This window comes from Chanos chanos, chromosome 3 (genome assembly GCF_902362185.1).
Source record: "Chanos chanos chromosome 3, fChaCha1.1, whole genome shotgun sequence".
Lineage (NCBI taxonomy): Eukaryota > Metazoa > Chordata > Actinopteri > Gonorynchiformes > Chanidae > Chanos > Chanos chanos.
The window spans coordinates 39,844,246-39,862,792 of NC_044497.1; the positions used below are offsets into that span (position 1 = coordinate 39,844,246).

The 18,547-nt window shown below is 38.5% G+C and overlaps 1 protein-coding gene across 2 annotated transcripts in view; it reads right to left on the reverse strand.

The window, feature by feature from the left end:
• The window catches only part of fubp3 (far upstream element (FUSE) binding protein 3), a 30,275-nt gene extending 12,137 nt beyond the window's left edge, over nt 1-18,138 (reverse strand). For both annotated transcript variants that reach the window (XM_030768233.1, XM_030768232.1), the window contains exons 1-11: nt 18,011-18,138; nt 13,532-13,643; nt 5,126-5,159; nt 4,861-4,910; nt 4,307-4,378; nt 3,621-3,678; nt 2,252-2,414; nt 1,740-1,838; nt 845-949; nt 651-753; nt 254-354 (exon numbers count right to left, since the gene is read on the reverse strand). In XM_030768233.1, coding sequence (XP_030624093.1) covers nt 254-354; nt 651-753; nt 845-949; nt 1,740-1,838; nt 2,252-2,414; nt 3,621-3,678; nt 4,307-4,378; nt 4,861-4,910; nt 5,126-5,159; nt 13,532-13,643; nt 18,011-18,112 — 999 coding nt within the window. In that variant the 5' untranslated portion in view covers nt 18,113-18,138. The remainder of the gene's footprint in view (nt 1-253; nt 355-650; nt 754-844; nt 950-1,739; nt 1,839-2,251; nt 2,415-3,620; nt 3,679-4,306; nt 4,379-4,860; nt 4,911-5,125; nt 5,160-13,531; nt 13,644-18,010) is intronic.
• Nucleotides 18,139-18,547: the final 409 nt, after the last annotated feature.

Sequence of the window (18,547 nt, forward strand, 5' to 3'; positions counted from 1 at the left end):
GCTTATGATTAAAATGACAACATTTAAGCTGTAGAATGTTCATTAAGGTAAATACAAAATGTTTACTATGCACAAAATTATGCGGAGATGCATAAAAATGTTCATAATGCACTGTTGCTAAGACCTGCTGTTTCAGGCCTGGGGTTGTAAACCTCTGCGAGAGTGAGCTGCTTGCTTACTGCATTTTGAGGTCCGCCTTGTACGTAAATAGGGGGTCAAAGACTGAAGAGAGGGTAATTTGTAGATTCTTTACCTGCGCTGTGTGGACCAACTCATTAATAAGGTGAACCGCATGCTGGCATCTTTCTGGTTGACCCATCACCTGGGCAATTCGGTCTGGGCTGATCCCATCATCTGAAAGAGACACATTTGTGTATTTAGAGCACTAGATCACTAATACCCTGGTGTAAAGTGCCAAGAGTAGAAAAGTTTAGTGACAAAATTATACAGTGTTAAACTGTTCATATTCAGGGTCATATTGTGTTTAGACATTCTGCAATAAACAATGCCCCCCCCAAACAGCGTTCAACATGTGAAAGACACACACAAACATTTGTATGTATATATATATATATATATATATTTATGGAGTCAACAAAAATGATACATATAAATACATTATATGGAACTCATTATATAGGAATACACACCTGGTTTGAACTGGATTCTTACGCCAGCATCATTCTGAATCTTCTTAATCATCTCCCCATTTCTGCCAATGACGATACCCACAGCAAACCTGGGCACAGCAACCTGAGTACAAAACGAAATGGCATTGTTAACTTGTCAAAATAAACAACAGTCACTTATTCTGTCTATGTTGGAGTCAAAGAAAAGCTCTCACATCCATACTGCTCCCTCCAAGCCTGGAGCCAAAGTCACCACGGCCTGCACGGAAGTCTCCCTGGTCCTTATCCCGGATGATCTCCACCACCAGTTCTCGTGCTTGCTGTAATATTCAAACCACAAACACTGCATTACATACGAAATCACACAGGACAAAAATTGTTTGGGTGCTTGAGAGCTTGCCCATTTTTCTGGCACACAAGTTGAAGTCAGGAGTCTAAAACTTCCAAACATACAATGATGAATGGAGACATTATCTTATTCAAAATGACTAGATGTTGGCCTGTCATGCATAGGTCCACACTCAAGGACAGTGAATTTAAGCCTATTTTAGATCAATAAGATGTTAGTAAGCCCCAACCAAAGACCTAATCAGGTATGTATGTATATACATCTGTGTGTATATATGTGTGTGTGTGTGAGAAACAGATTGACTAAAATGCTAGATTTTTAAAAGTAGTTTTTCCTCCAAGTATGAACTTCAGAACCCATCTGATCATGTACATGGAGATCATGCAGCAACACTCATATTTGTCTGTATGTCTTGTACATCAGACATGTGTTCTGACATTAAAACATCTTGTGTTACTGCAGGTTTCATAAGTATTTTAAGCACAAGATTAAGCTACATTTTGCTCAATAAAAATGCATCTGCAACAGAAAGAGTTTGTACTCAAGACTACTGAGCTATAGCTTAAGCTATCAGCTAAACATGATCCGAATGGCTCACTTCTGGCTTAAAACATTTTGTGATGAACTGCAATGAAGTCCAATTCTGTGATTAAATAAGAACGTTCTGAATGTGTCTGGCACAGAAGAGCAATTGTGAGTGCTCAGATGCTTTGTAAATATAGGCCCTAACATCCTTATCCATACACAGTAAGGTTACTGACCTGCACTTTGTATGGATCCCCAGTGATTCTCAAGGGCTTGTCTGCTCCAGTGGGCATGGGACCATCCTGAATCATGATCATCTTCACACCTGTCCTCTCCTGAAAAGAACCACACCAGGATTGATACACACATACAGAATGCTTAACCACAAAGAAACTCAAGAAATGAATCAACCCAAAAATCCTGCAGGTTTCATAAAACAAGTTCATTCACAGTGGTAGAACCATTAGGCATATTATCAGTGTGTTTTGGCATGAGGCTGAGAACACCTTGAGAAGTTGCTATTGAGAGTGAGGCTTTTTACTTTAGTGGTTTTGAAATGAGGAGGGAAAAAAAACAACAAAATCCAAAAGACCAAATCAACTGAAAAACAATCACGTGCTCAGACATTCTTCAAAGAGCGGAAATGGATACACACCCTTGCTAAGACATCTCATTTACTCTGAATCTTTATCTCAAACAAACTGAGAACCAATGCGCCTAATGAAAATATGCTAGAAATTGACCTTACCTGAAGTTGTTTGATGGTGTCCCCACCCTTGCCAATGACCAGCCCCACTTTGCTGGCAGGGATCAGGATCTCCTGGACAGCATTATTGCCATCCATCTCATTATGGAAGCCTGGGCCATTTCGACACCGGTCAATTATCTGCCCCAGGAGCCGCTTGGCCTGCCTGATTAACAGCACAAAGTGAGAGTAAAGGTATCTATGTAAATATGTGCATGTGTAAGTACATATATATGAGTACAATAATTTTCCATATATAAACCAAGGTTTATGAAGAAAATTTGTTGAAAAAAAGCATGGTATACTGTTAATGTCTGAGTATGCCTAACATTTTTTTAAATATCAAAAGCATGTAATTTATGTCTGAGAAAAAACCTGCCTGATCACCACCTAAGAATACACTATGTCTGAACTCGTTTGGTAAAACCCAAACACATTTCATTTTCAGTAGCTCTGTGATGAACAAATCAAAGGGAATCTAACATTTCTAGTGCTCTGTCCATAAGAATTCTTAATAAGACATTCCATATCCAGAGTAAGTTGCTTAAGTGTTCTATGACAAGGCAGCTCACCAGTGTCATGCATCATATTAACATTAACTTGTGCCAAACTCACCTAAGGATTTGTTCTTATTATCTACAACTGCAAAAATAACAATCCTGCCTACAACTTGCAGCCATGCTTCTACCTGCTGTTGTAATGGACTACTGCATGTGAATGCACAAAATAAATTACGTTTTTTGTAGAGGACCAAGGGGACCATGGCACTGAGGTTCTAGGATTAGTAAATCAACCTGACAATGCTGAGGTGGCTTACTGCAGTTTGTGACTGACTTTCAAAGGGAATGTTAACTAAGAAAGTCCATTAGAAATGCCACCAAAATCACAACCACATAATCCCTGACCTTTTAATGTGCTGAGCACACATAAATTGTCTCATGTTTTGGGCAAACCCGTTGGTAAATGCAACTGCTGCTATGGTGTTTAAATGGGTCCAGAATGGAATGTCATAACTAGTCTTCCTCAGGTTTGAGGTCAGTAAAGTCAATAATAGTTGGCTGTGTCTTATCACCATGCATATCTAAAAGATTAGGGTGACTGGATACAATATGATAATAATATGTGCACTCATGTATATAGGCGCATGCACACATTATCATTCATCACTCTATATTTTTGTACTTGAAAGGCAGGGTTGAAATAGACAAAAAAAAAAAGTGAGTCTGAAGTAATGTATCTAAACATCTGATACTACCACATTCTGCACCTCAAAAATCAAAATGAAACAAAAAAAAAAAAAACAAAAACAAAAAAACTGGGGACCAAGTGGTAGTCCTAAAATATTACAACTGAATGTGGTAGCAGTGCTTACTCAATACTCTCTGGGCTTCCAGTCAAGGTGCATGGCCTATCAATCATACCTCCACTGTCTGTTGAGACAAAACAAACACAGTAAATTCCCCTCTCAATACAGATACTCAGACAGACATGGAACAGTCTCCCAATCAAGCGGTTGCTGAACACAACAGGTTTTAATTTCTATACAATGATAATTTGAGAAAATCTACTCGTCATGGTTATCCATGCTATTCAAGTTCAATGTAAAACCATTTTGAATGTATAACGCTTGACATGTCACCAAACATTTGGTTTTTCACTTCTAATCAATTTATGTATGTGGTCACCAACTTTATAATAATAACAGTTTTATAATCATAACATCTTATCATTCTCAATATCTACAGAACTGGAGTATGAACACTGAAATATACACTGATATAAACAGCTAGGGTAGCTTTATAATTTCAGTGCTTATCTTTGACTTTGAGGTGTGGAAAAGTATTAGGTCTCAAAATTTTGACTCTAGTCTCAGTTAATTTTGGGGATAAACTTGAAATTCCTTGAAACAGCTCAAAATACAATCATTATTTTTTGATTGTTTAGATGGCCCCAATACTCTTCAGCAGAATACTTTGCATATTATGTTAGTAATTACATCTTGAAAAAAAGAATTAATTCAAAAGAACATTTGAGACAAGTATAGAAGCTTCAACATACCAGCAGCAATCTGAATCTTGCAGCCAGATTCTAACTGGATTCTTGTAATCTGTTCACCTCCTCTTCCAATAACTGAGAAAGGGGAAAACATCAAAAGAGTCAGACTAAATAAATAGGCTACACAGGGTGACCTAAAAGATGCTACTTCACCATAACTCTTCAAACTGATTTTAAGTAATCCTCTGACACTTCACAATCTATGTTTTGTTTAGAGAGCGCATATCTCAAGGGTCATTACAGCTGGAAGAGAATTATACTACACCATTCACACAAATGTGCACTACAGAGTACCTCAGTCATAAGTACTACCTAAAAGACAAGGAAATGTCAGAGTAAAACATGTTTTACATGCACACATTGTGTTCTCTTCTCCAACTTCTGTATGGTACACATACCCAGCTAACAATATCATGATGTAACCAGAAATGTAATTTCTTGACCATAAAACAGATAAAGGATCTTCATAATAAAACTGGTTCTGCAAAAGTGTTGAGAACCAACACATAATTCATTCAATACTTAGGCTCTCCATCAGGCAAATCTTTGACACTTACTGAACCCAACCATCTTATCAGGCACTTTGAAGTCTTCTGTCATAATAGCCCTGGACAAAAAGAAAATGAGGTCAGAAGCATAGTCACAACCACTAAGAACCTGAGATGATTCTATACAAGCAGATCTAAATGCCAGTGTACATAACTGTCCTGATCAGTAGTGTGGACAAATGGGGGTGGGGTAATGTCATAATTACACATACTCAATATTCATCAAAGCTCCAATAATAAATATTTTTTACAAAATGTCACATTCACAGCTCACCTTTGATGTACCATTGCTCCCAGCTGGCTACCTACTGCAGAGGAAAGATAACCATGATTAAAAGTTTAGTTGATTTATTAAAAAAAAAAAAAAAAAAGCTAGCCAGAGAATTCCAAAATGGCATGCCTAGTCATGAAGAATCTTGAATCTGTAGTAGCTACCTGTATAATTGAAAAACAAAATGATATCTTTCTGGGGACAGTGTCTGTAGCAATACTCAGCTATAGCAGATATCATTTTCTTTCAGATATTTGGGTTCACTGACCTTCTCCCAAAATATCATACTGAAACTTAGACACTTGTGTTCCAGACACATTTCTTTGTATGACCTTGATATCCTGTTTACAAAGCTTAAAGGAATACTGCATCAAAAAAAAAAACTGTGTAACATTCCCTCAAAGAAATTCTCACACTCTTAAAAGAGTTATCACCAAAAATTGGTAAACAACTTTGTAAGGAGAAATTCTAAGTTTAACTTGACTGAACTGGTATAATTCCTAAAAAGAAAATCTGCAGTCACAACCTCGATTCAGATTCCATCACAAAAATGGAACCCATTGCTTTACGGGCCCAAATCTCACATTGTCCACATTACAACTTAGGCCTACGTTTTGAAATTCAAAGTACAAACATTTTAAGTGATTTCTTTCAACATGGAAACACATCTGAGACCAAGTATTGTAATGCTCATTCCCAAAATAATCATTCGCTCTTTGAAAAAATGCTTGGTCATTATATTAACCAAGTGGTTGAGTTAAAGATGTTGGGTCACTTTTGTTGTGTTACTTTTCACTCTTTCACTCAACATCCTCTGACCTTGGGTGGGTTACTGGTGGGTTCATTTTAAGCTCTGCAACATGAAGCAGCAAGCTGCCAGGTATTTTTCCAGGCTGCATTTCTTCAAGTTCTCAAGTGGGCCAAATTAACATTATTCATCTTTAACCTATACTAGTTTAGGATTATATCATGTTGGAATCATCTAACATCAGGAGTTACCACCAATTAAGTTAACCTGTCTCTGTGGGTGAACTAGGCTCATTTGCAGGGAGCTGTAATTAATTGTAGCTAATTGGAAAAACAGCACTGGTCACGTTTATTCCAGTGCTCATGTTCAGAGTTTTTTAAATTGACAATTTTGGAAGGGAAAAGCTAAAAGAGTGGAAACATTTTAAGGTAAGAATTTCACAGGCATCCAAGAGAGGTGTCTCACAGAACTCTAAAGACAATGAGGGTCACAAGTATAGAGGACTCTGAGGTGATACGGGGTCAGTGATATTGAGTAAGATGATTTAGCAGAGGAGTGTGTGATGGACAGGCTTGCTTTATTTTTAGCCACACTAAAAGCAAAATCATCACTAACCTTTACTGCAGTGAATTTCATGGTCCAACAAACATCTAGTCTACTGTCAGGCCTAGTATTAACCTTACAGCATAAAACTGTCTATGTCTTTCCTTCAAATTCTGGGGCAACACAACAGTTTAGAGACACAGGAATTTCAGGAATGGTCCATTTCAGACAGCATCAGAGCCTTTCAAAGGTCGCGAGCCTGAATACAGACAAATGAAGTGCTTTACAAGGTAAGGTAATTTCATTCAGCCAGCAGAGGAGTCTTTCCCTGGCATTTCTCATGTGCAACAGCAGGATTCAAACACTGGCAAGTAAGCCAAAATTGTTGCCAGTAACACTTTGTGTATTCCACTGAAACCAGTTTTGAAGAAGATCCTTCAAATTCCAGGCATTAAGGAAAAGACCATCACAATCAACACTGTGGTGTCTTGCAGGACTTCTGGGATGGCACATACCGGCAAAAACATGCTCTGTTCTTTCTGGAGAACTCTCTTCATCTGCTTATTCGTGTTGATGATCTACAGATGGTGAACCCACTTGTTTTGAAAATGTCTGTCGATAAAGTAGGATTTATATGTGTTTCACCATTAAATGTTTGCAACAAAAGCTGCTCCAAAGCTTAAGTTCTGTCTTCCTGCTTGCAGTCTATAACAGTAATAACGACAAAACCTGCAGCACTGATGCTGTTTTGAAGCCAGCAGGTGAGGAATAAGAGCTTTGGAGACAGATGACCTTGAGATCAAGGCACCAGCATTTGATTTGAATTTTAAAATTTAGTACTCGGATAGGAAATGGGAATAAGAAGTGTGGTGTCTTTTGAGACTGTTCCCTCTAATGGCATGCAACTTAACTCCAGAATCCAGTAAGTACTAAGAGTTACTCCTCCTCCTCCTCACCTGCTTAGAATTAATCTTTTTTTAGATATAGTTTACAAAACCCCAGGTAAATTTTGTTTTTATAGATTGTCGAGGAAATGTTCATTATATGAATATAAGCCTATTATCTAAAATCCTCAAAAATACCATTGTTTACCAAACTTTAAGACACGGACTCAAATAACAGCCAGTCTTGAAGATGCAATCTTTTTAACCACTGAGAAACTTCCAGGAAGTCACTGAACAGGACTACTTCAGCAAAACATTTAACAAACAGAAATGCATGGTATTTGTTAGTTCTTGTCTAATGTCCTGATAACATGCCAGATTCCCTGATTTGAATATACTTGGTAGGACAAAGCTGCTGAACAAACATTTCTTGCAAAATAGATGACCATGTGGAATTTATCTATAAAAGAACAATTTGTCATCATTACATAACTGTCTTAACAAAACAAAAAACATAGGCTAGCACTTTAATCTATGCCCATGATAAATTGCAAACTCTAGGTTTGACTTTAAGTGACAGCTTTCCCTTTCTGAAAATACTGCTCAAAGTAGTGCGTTTTGTTTTATTATGAACTAAAAAACGCACTCGCTGGAAGTTGCTCAAGCAAACAGGCATGAATCAAAATGACGTGATAAAATATGCAAATACGAAAAAATCCCTAATGTGGCCTAACAAAGACTTTAAACTGTTTGGTCCTACAGGTTATTTACTTTACGCGCAGTTTATTTACTCTTTTTTCTGTTGAATACAATCAATGCCACTTTAGAGGGCTATTTTTCAATTAGCTATGTTTTGAGCCCCTTTCACACATGCACTGCAACCCTAAAATAATCTAGACTCTAACCAGAGGGGCTGTATATGTGAACGCAAATGTCCAAATCAGTTGGATCGGATCCTAAACGGATTTTATTCTACCAGCCCCCTAGTACAAATTCCATTGTGTGTTTGAGTCCATGTGCAAGTAGAATGGATTATAGTCCGGAGAATGCACAGCGAGTAAGTGGGCGTGTTGATGCCATTTCTAACAAGTGACTGGCGCAAACTGGAATAATACAAATATCCAAGGGTGAAGAAGGGTAATTTACACGAAGACGCCAACGAAAATGTCTACCTGGAGAGATGAGGAGATTCGTGAACTTCTGTCGGTAAGGGCCGAAGCCAAAATAGTCAGACAGAAGTCGGTGGCCTCGTCCACCATTTCTGATCTGTTGTAAACAAAACGTTGCGATTTTCGCAGCATACTTTTTGCGTCATGTCCTGCCTCCTGCATACTCTACCCAGGTGCCACCCCTCACCTAAACCAAACATAGTATTTTGAGTAGGTGAGCACACATCTAACACTGACAGTCTCCTGTTGTGTGCTACATGTGTGAAAGGACAACTTCAGACAAAACGCAAACCTGATTCTGCGGACACAGGCCCTGTTTACACCCTGCATTAAGATCCGATTTTGGTGATCTGATCACAAGCGGACAGCTCTAAGTACATCTGTTTACATTTGGCCTTAGAATCCATGTCTCGAGTGAATCATTTCCAACACGTTACCCCTTACATTGAATTTCAGTTTTGCTTTTTGATTGGAGATAGTGCTTATGGAATCTGAGATGTCAGACAAATTTTGTGATCATTGATCGCTGTTTTGGGACATTAAAGTACATTGAGCTGTTTCCTTATAAAGGGCGTCTATGGACAGGAAAATGCTTAACGTGAGATAACGACCATACTCCTAGGATTTCAATTTTGATTTTTTGACAGGAGGCGGCATTTCTGACAAGAGATGTCTGAGAGAAATTTGGTAATCATTGATCGCAGTTTTGGAACATTAAGCCCCATTAAGCTTTTTCAAGTTAAACGTTGAAAATTCGCATTCACGTTTGCACTGCTATAGGAATGTGGTCATGTGCAGTTAAGACTTCCTCCGAATGTGGTCTGAGTGATCGGCTCTCAATGTGACCTCAATGCGCATTGGATGCGTTTACACTTGTACTTTTGAGCGGTCCACTTGAAATCGGATCACCAAAATCAGATCTTAATGCAAGGTGTAAACAGGGCCATAGTCTGTGCATATGTGAAAACGGCTTTAGAATCAGCATAAAGCTACTAGGCTAAAAAGACACACACACCCTCCTGTGAAAGAGGGTAGCCTACTCTAACTCAGAATTGGCCTTTCTAATGTGTATTGATAACTTAGTGGCAAACTGTTTTTCGAATAATCAGTTTGCCCATCTGGTGCATTTTTAGTCCCCAACAACGCTTCAGTTTACAAAGCTTCAACAATATTCATGGTTGTACGAAGTAGGACACGAGGGTGTGGCAACACTCAACAGCAACTTCAAGATAAGTTTGAGCTTGCTCGTCAGCAACACTAAAGTTTGCTTATTTAATTCAAGGTTCCAAAAAAAGGGAAGAGGGAGAGATTTCTAGTGAAAATTCATTGGGATTTAGATTACACTGCATGTAGAAAAAGTAACAATGTGCTAAGCGCATACAAGTAACAAGCATAGACCAGCATTTATCCAGCCAGTAGGCTTATTTGCATATTATGCTACAAAACCTGTACAGCAGTTATGAGTGTTTAGTTCAAATACAATCAAACTTGTTAACAAGCTGCAAAATGACTTCCTGTCTGTCATTTCAAACAAATCATTCCTGACCTAAATGCCCATGAGTAATATGAGCTCCATAAAGCACTGACATGAACCCGTTGTACATTCCCCTGCTCATATCTCCTTCTGCTCCTAAGATATATTGACAGCATGTAGACAACAAGTTAAAGGTCATTATGTTTTACAGAATAAGAGCACATTTATGTATACTGGAAAATTACAGAATGTTCTGAACAAATTGACAAAAAAATTTGTTTGACAAAAATGTTTCAACCAGTAAAAACCAGAATTGCCTGTTTAACAGGTGCTTTCTTCCCAAATTTGTATCCCTCCTCTATTTCACAAGCACTGTCACAACCAAACTAGTTCCTACGGCCATAACTGTATTCATCTATTGTAGCATCAGCTAAGGAGCGACATGCACCAAATCCGGCATGCTACTTCATCACCTAGAAAACACCTAAATTGAATGAAGTCACAATCAAACAAAGTATTCAAGAGATAGTATACTCACACAAAATCATAGGCCTGCAGTGGTTCATAGCATTTGAAGTGACGCCTCCTAAGATGGCATCAATTCTGGGATGATCAGATTTTTCACTGATAGCATTTGCAAACTCATTTGATTTTAGTTTACGAAGTCAGAACTAGGGCTGCAACAATAACCGCATCATTGCCATACCGCAGTGTTAGGTGGTGTACCGTGGTGTTCAGCCCGTCACCGCCATTACCGTCATAACAGCTTTTTTTTTCTCCCTTATCTGAATATGAATGACTTGTAACATATAAGTGGCCATGTAGCTAGCGATTGCAACAAATCTTCGTGACTGTACATCATGGCAATATTAAGACAGACATGCCATGCAGAAATAGTCTTTTTAACTATGTTTACTTTTAACTCCTTTCAGCTCAACAATTTCAACATATTAGGCTTCCACACAGTGAAACACCTCGCGAATTTCGCCCTACCACTTTTCGCTCTGAGAGCGTGGTCGCAAAAATAGCAGCAAGTGACCTAGCTCAAAAGTTCAAGTTAGGGCTACACGATTTGGGGAAAATATCTAATCGCGATTTTTCTGACAGATATTGCGGGTGCGATTTGACTTGCGATATAATTTTTTAAAGTCAAGCTTCAGTTCAATATTCACCATGTATTAGATTTAAAGCATGTGATGGAGCATTACCACATGAGACACCATCAAAATATTAACTGCTCTATATTCTAATGCATGGACGAGAACTTAAAGATATGAATTGCTTCCAACCAGGGTTACCATTACCGTAATTACCAGTTTTTGCCTGGTAAAATCCAATTAAAAAAAAAAAAATTTAAAAACTTGCTGAAATGTCCAGTAGTAATGCTCACACAAAACGTGGCTATAACGAAGGCTATCCCTAAGTTGTCTTGAGGAGGAGAGAGTTATGCGCATTGCAAGCTGCAAATATACATTGGACAAGTTTGATTTCAAGTCGGCAGCAGAAGAATTTGCCGCAATGAAAAAAAAGGAGAATATAAAATATTACCTGGAAGTCTATAGGCTACAACTGATGCCATGTAGGCCTAGGGCGTTATTCTTTCATCAGCGTAGGTGTACATTGTATTTGCATTTGTAACATCGACTTTTTGAAACGTGACTGGTAAAGTTCAATTTTGTCCAGTAAAATAAATCCCTTCCAGACACTGAAAATCCCAGAAAAAATCCTGGGGGAAATTCTGCTTCCAACATGTATTTATTATATTTTTTTCAAGTGGCATAGAACAATCAATAGAACAATTTTCACAAAAGTTGTGACTGTGTTCAGTCAAATAAAGTAATAATAATAATAAATTATCTGGCTCAGCTGAGTCCCTTTTTCCGCACCAGTAATGTGTTTTCCTTGGGTTTCATGTGATAGTTGTTGGTTGGTGTATATGCAGTCACTTTAGGTCACTTCTGATTGGTGAGCATGACTGTCACACACGGAGGACGGCATGAATTTGTAAAACCACTGACACAACAGTTTAAATCCTGGCTCAGGCGCACTGCATAATGTTTATCCTAAATTGCAGCCTTTTGCAATTTGCTAATCGCATTGTCTCAAATCACGATTTCGATTTGAAATCGATTAATCATTCGCCCCTAGTTCAAGTGCTTAAATGAAGGTCCACAATGGTCTATTTGTCCCGACCAGAGCCGCTGAGAGAGTTTTTTCTACCGCTCTGGCTCGACTGCGTTCACGTACCATGTAAACAACTACTCGTGTTGATGTAGACACAAATGGTTGCCCATACATCTTTTAATCATACATGTTTTCATGCTACATGTAGCCTTTAGCTTCCGACTTTTTTGTCACTCCTGAGAACGTCATGCAGCCTGCCTAACACATCACACGCTGAACTGACTGGTTCTCACATGGTTTTTATTTGCATAAAGTTGGGGTTCTGCCACCTCAATTTCGCTTGCTTCACCAGATTTGCGCCGATTTCGCCCAATCAGAGCAAATTTCACACATGTACAACTTGAATGATGACCTGAAATTCACTGCAGTGGAACGTGGGACAAGAAAAGTCAAATGAATGAATAATTAAACAAACGGGGGTTTGGTTGTGGTATTACCACAAACTGCAATGGTGGTATTCTTTGAATACCATGTTACGGAAATTTCTATACCGCAACAGCCCTAGTGAGAGCTAATACACTTGCAAATGGGCAATGTGTAGGCCATCTCAAAATTCATTCATTTTCCAAGCCGTTTAACCAAATTAGGGTCGCAGGGTTCTGGGGCCTATCCCAGCGCTCAATGGGCGAGAGGTGCGGGAAACACCCTAGACAGGTCGTCAGTCCATCGCAGGGTCAATCTCAAAATGATTACCTTTCAATTTCTAGTGCAACACGAGAGATTTAAAAGATTTTGAGTCTGAGGTTTGAAAAAGAATAATTGGTGCCCAAAAAACAGATGTGTCAAAATGAACTAACATATTAGGGGAACAGTGTTGGCAAGTGCTAAACAAGGAAAAACCATATCATGAATGAGGAAGACTGGTTACAACTCCAGGCTGACAAACAAGACAGATTAACAAGTGTCTAAAAGGCACAAAACAGCCACCAAGATTATCGCATCTCCACGAGTCTGCTCTGGACTTCAAGGTAGGTATTTATGTTACTGCTGCCTTTTACAAACAGTTTTGAAGGCCAAACACAAAATAAAAATAACCTACTTCATAAAAGAGCACAACATCAGGTTTTCTCTGAAAGAAATTTGGGGCTATATTGTCTGTTGGGTCATCTTTTTTGTTCTAACTTTCAACTTTCCTCTTGAAAAGAGGCCTTATACTAGGGACTCGTATTCAAAACCGGTTTAACAGTATTCCAGGTAGGACTGTTCAAAGGTGGAAGGCAGCCAAACCCCTTAAAGTTAGACATATAATCATATATTGTTTGATGTTCCTTTTATTGTATAAAGGCACACAAAAAATGAAGCTATTTTCAAGGTCAGACAATGAAAAAAATTGTTTGTGAAAGTCATGACTGAGGGTTTGACTTGTTTGCTGTCTTCCCTAAAGAGGGTTAAAGTAAGACTGCTTACCTCCTTCATCCAAAGACCGTTTCTGACCGGCATAGCCGTAAAGAGAGGGGTCTACTACTGGAGAGGAGTTATTTAGATGGGGCATCTGGTCACTCCCTATTTTAGCCGCAATCTGAAAGATATCAAGAGGAAGACAAACACATGGATGACACACAGTGATAGTTCAATTTTTAAGGTACTCTTAGGCAGTGCAAATTACATAATTTTTTTCATCAGAACTAAAATGTGTCTGGATTCAAATGTGACCCCTAGACACAACTTAGTAAAGAACAGTTCAGTAATTCAGACAACCCATTAACATCAAGATAAAATGGTTCCATGTATCCTGATGCAATGACATTTCATTAATCTTTTTTTTTTTTTTTTTAAACTATGAATGCACCTTGTAGTAGTTTCTTTGTGTTTGCAACTACACTAACTAACTCAAAATGGCCCACTGTGTAGATATATGATTCCAGAAATAAAATAATGTGATATTAAATGCGGTAATGTCAAAGTTTTTGGGGTACCAAGATTACTCAGTTGATATGCAAATACTGCTTTACGTGACTATATAACTACACATGAAACAAAGGCAATGACATATACATTGCAGCTTCCAGGAAAATAGTCTACATTTTAAAAATACTAATATTAATGAGCAATCGTTATTTTAAGTGCTATAAGAACACAAGTGTACTACAAGGGCCAATTTTAAGATCACTCAAGCCTTATCTGCTGCTTGGTGCTGTTATTGTTACAAACTAAACATTTCAACAGGAGCTTCTTGAGCACAAAACCTGGAGGTTCATTTTTCATCAAAATTACACTGCTTCCAATTAGCTTCCTTTGCTCCCAGATGGCTGACATTCAAAAGTCAAGCTGCACAAAAGAAAACTGCATCTATCCATTATTCTCCAGTCTTGTCTTCTCCATTGAAAAGTATAACATTTCAGAAAATTACACAAAATGGAGACATCCGGCTCCCAATTCATGTCATTTTGCAATATCAAAATACAATGTGCCCAGTTAGAGGCTTCCAATTAGAAGCTTCCGTCACCTTAAGGGCATCACTCTCTTGCCTGACACTTCCTGAGTTTTGTCAGAGTGATAGGTGGAGAAGAGGTAAAGTTGGTTTGGGGAGGAGGGGTGTGCAGAGTGTTGAGAAAGGTTCTACTGACTAAACCCTGGAGAGGGCATGGAGGGGGCCATGTTAGGGGCTCTGTGCAGCAAGAGCTCCACCTCTTCCCTTGAGCTAAAGCCTGCTTCTGGGGAATGCAGAAGTGGAATGCCAGCAATGCAAGCACAACTATACATCAGGTACTCGCTGGGAAAGGTGCAGACCAGGGAAGGAATTTTCCAGTTGTGCTCCACATTAGCCAAGGTGCACACCAAGGGAAAAAACAAAACAAAACACATGTTCATTGTGGCTGCAGTGCCCTAAATGCTGTATTTCTACTGGTTAAATAACATTTTCAACCTCACTGTGATTAATATATCACAAAATTAATTTCATTATGCATTACATTCCATTATGAAAACAAGAGCAGCATTACAGCTGGTCAGGTGAGTGTGCTCACAAGCTTGTCAAATTCACGGTAATATTAAGGTTGCATACAGTTAAAGAAGTTAATGGTAAATTTACAAATTTGTTTTCATCACAAGAATCACTGTAGGTGGGAGTGTCCTGTTTCCTTTTCCAAAACACACATCCATGAGGGTACGACAGGCCTAACGCAGTTCCGCCGAGATAAAGGAAGTCCATTATTATGATGCAAGAAACGTTTCTTACTTTTGAAAATTTCTCTGTACACACCAAATCACATCAGGGTCAAAAGTCAAAATCAAAATAACAAAACATGAATCATCAAAGACCTACTATGTGCGCTTAGATGCCTTTAAACAAAGGAGCTGAATATGCAGGCAGGGAGGTTATTAATGTGCCTTGACATCTAACTTAGTCAATTTTAAGACGGATGTACCACTGTGTTACAACAATGTCCTATTTTAACAGGATGTTAGTGTACTTTAGATTCTTCAAACTACACATATACAAGTTTTATGAAAGCATTCCTTTAGAAGTTCACTGATATTTTCGTAATTTCCTAGTTAGCTGCAAACCATGCTAAGTCAAACTAACTGCATGGAAAAATACTGCAGCACAGAGTAACTCAGTCGGGCACTTGTATGCCTCAAAGGAGGGGTCAGCATACTGTCTCTTTTTGAGAGATTCCACGACACTTTATTAAAAAAAAAAAAAAAAAAAGTGTAAGTAACATGACAACCAACACAGGAAACAATTTAGGTAGGTAGGTATCATAACTATCCTTGCGTAAAATACAATTCTTGGTGATCTTTACATAAGCAAGACGACAGGCTGCGTTTAAAGATCTTGTTTTCCACAGAGGCAGTAAAACAGGCAGGGATTCTGGCCTTGGGCCCAGTTCTATTTTTTCCCAGCAGAGTTGATAAAAGCTAAGTGCATGAGTGGCACTGCCATGCTGCCCTTATTCCAGTGCAGGCCCTGTGAACCACTGGGGAGCAGGAAAGTGACAGCTGAGCACAGTGGCACTAAAGGAAAACTAAAACCATCCACAGGTGCCGTCTGTACAGAGAAAGCCAAAGCTCGCCTGTGGCATAAATGCCCAGAGAGGGATGGGGAATAATAGGTGCGTTTTAGCACGATACTCTTGACACAATCTGTAACTTTATGATTTCATAATTGCAAGCAACATGATTCAAATTTTACACCTTAGGTGCTCTGAGGTCATCATTAGTCTAGAATACCACAAAAACAAAAGCAGCCTTTGATATGGCTTTTTTTTTAGATTACCCTAACCAAAAAAGCTTAACTACAGATAGAGGAGAAAATGGACATCATCATTAAAAACAAAAAGACATTTTTGGCACTTGTGTGCACTTCTTTCAGAGCAGGGTCTTGAGAATATTTCAAAATATTTGTGGGTAAATAAAATTAGAATTATGAGAGTTTAGTCTTCAATCCTGGCTATAATTTTGTTTGCTGATGTACACTGTTCTGTGTATGTATCCTTAAATGTTTGTCCATTCCTCAAGGCAGAAAATAGTGGCCAGTACCTGGAACACTACCAGTGATTATCAAATTATGTATTAATTCTGATTTAAATTAAGTATTTACAGACATTCTGAATGTCGAATTCCCATACATCCGTACAATTAGGACAAATTTCTGCAACAATCTGTCCAAAATGAAGGCATGGCCAACTACATAGTGTCTGCCAGAGAACCATGTGGTCAAACTTCAGCGTTTAAGCAACAGACTTAAGTTACGTGAAGAATGTGGCACGTTTTCATTATTCACATTTAAATGTGTGTTGCAAATTCCAAATGTCTGAATTTGCCCATATTTATAATAACTGACCTACGGCATGCTGGAGGAGTTGTATGTCTTAAGGAATTGTGATAATACGTACGTTTGTATTTGAAGTCGAGAACGGAACTAAACATGAAGTGAACGTTTTCAGAGCATTTCTTTGCTAACCATTGGGTTCCCACATTGCTAAGAATCCCATTGGCAACTTACTAATTAACTCGAAAAGTTGCAAACTTAGCTAGCTACCTTCGATTAGGTTAAGTTAGCAACGTTTAACCCCTGTTATTTAACATTTTAGCAAGCAGGTATGCCATGACGTTTTAAAGTGTGCCCAGGCATGGTGTCTATACAAACACATATTAATGTACACACTACGTTATTCGTATTTTTCCCGTACAGGATAATTTGTTTAGGCTAGGACACCCTGACAATCTAATTAAATGTGGTTGCACATCCAAAGTTAGCACGCGAACTTATTTCGATTACCTTTAGTTGGCTAACAACTAATAACTTGCTGACCACATGCACAACATTTAACAACTCAGATAAAAGTTAATTTCACAGCTAACTTCCACGATTTCCGTGATTTGTCCAGGACAATTGCATGCGTTTGCCCGACAGTTTTCCAAAATGCAATCTAAAGTTGTATTCGCATTTAGTTTGCGAGCTAACTTCTACAGGGTTTGCGTGAAATCAGGTGGTCTGAGCTAAGGCTTCACGTAACTAGGCCACACGGCCGTAGCTTATGAGCTAGCTAGAAGATCTTGCAACTTCTGTGGCATTACGTTACAACAGGTTGCAGTTTGTTGCTTATGTTTATCAAGTAACAAGTAACAGTTAAATGAACTGAAAGTTGTTTATTAACGACGTCAACAGTAGTAAGCCTTCATAGCGTAAAATTAATTAGTTGTTGGTTTGCTGGGCGTCTTTTGGCCCTCATTCTCTTAATCTGCTCGCACTACCATGCAGTCGTAACACTTGGACCTTCTGTAGCCAGTTAGCTCAGTGTGTGCACAGGAGTGTGTTTTCTTGCTACGAGTAAGGGGGGTTTCGTTAATGATGGTTTAAAAAGTACACCAAACCCAATCTGAAAGCCCGAACTCAACCATCGTATGATTGCTTAAATATTTCCTTTTTAATGACGTTACCTGTCGGGCTCGGTGTAAAACGTCTGCGAAGCCATCTGCTTTCATTCCAGGCTGAGCCACCGAGGCCTGTCCCTGCACAAGCTCCGCCATCATCATCATCATCTCTACCACAGCAGCTCTCGGCAACACATCAAAAAAAAAAAAAAAAAAAAGATCTGAGAACTGAGAGCCGATCAGGCAACATGCGCCGGCCCAGGAACCGGAAACGAGATGGGTTTTACATGATATCGCGCGAATGAACCCCATGATTTTTATTCGCAGGAAGCAATCAACAGCAGATAATAATAATAATAATAATAATAATAATAATAATAATAATAATAACAACAACAATACTACTACTACTACTAATAATAATACTAATAATATAAAAACGACAAGACGTTAAATAACGTACACTTAAGAGAATATCAGCTTTAATGGTTAAAAAAATAATTGATTAATTATGTTAATAAAAAAATAATAATGACAACGATTCCACATCAGTAGGCATAACAAATGTCCTGAAACGTGACCAAAGACAGGGTATTACACGTT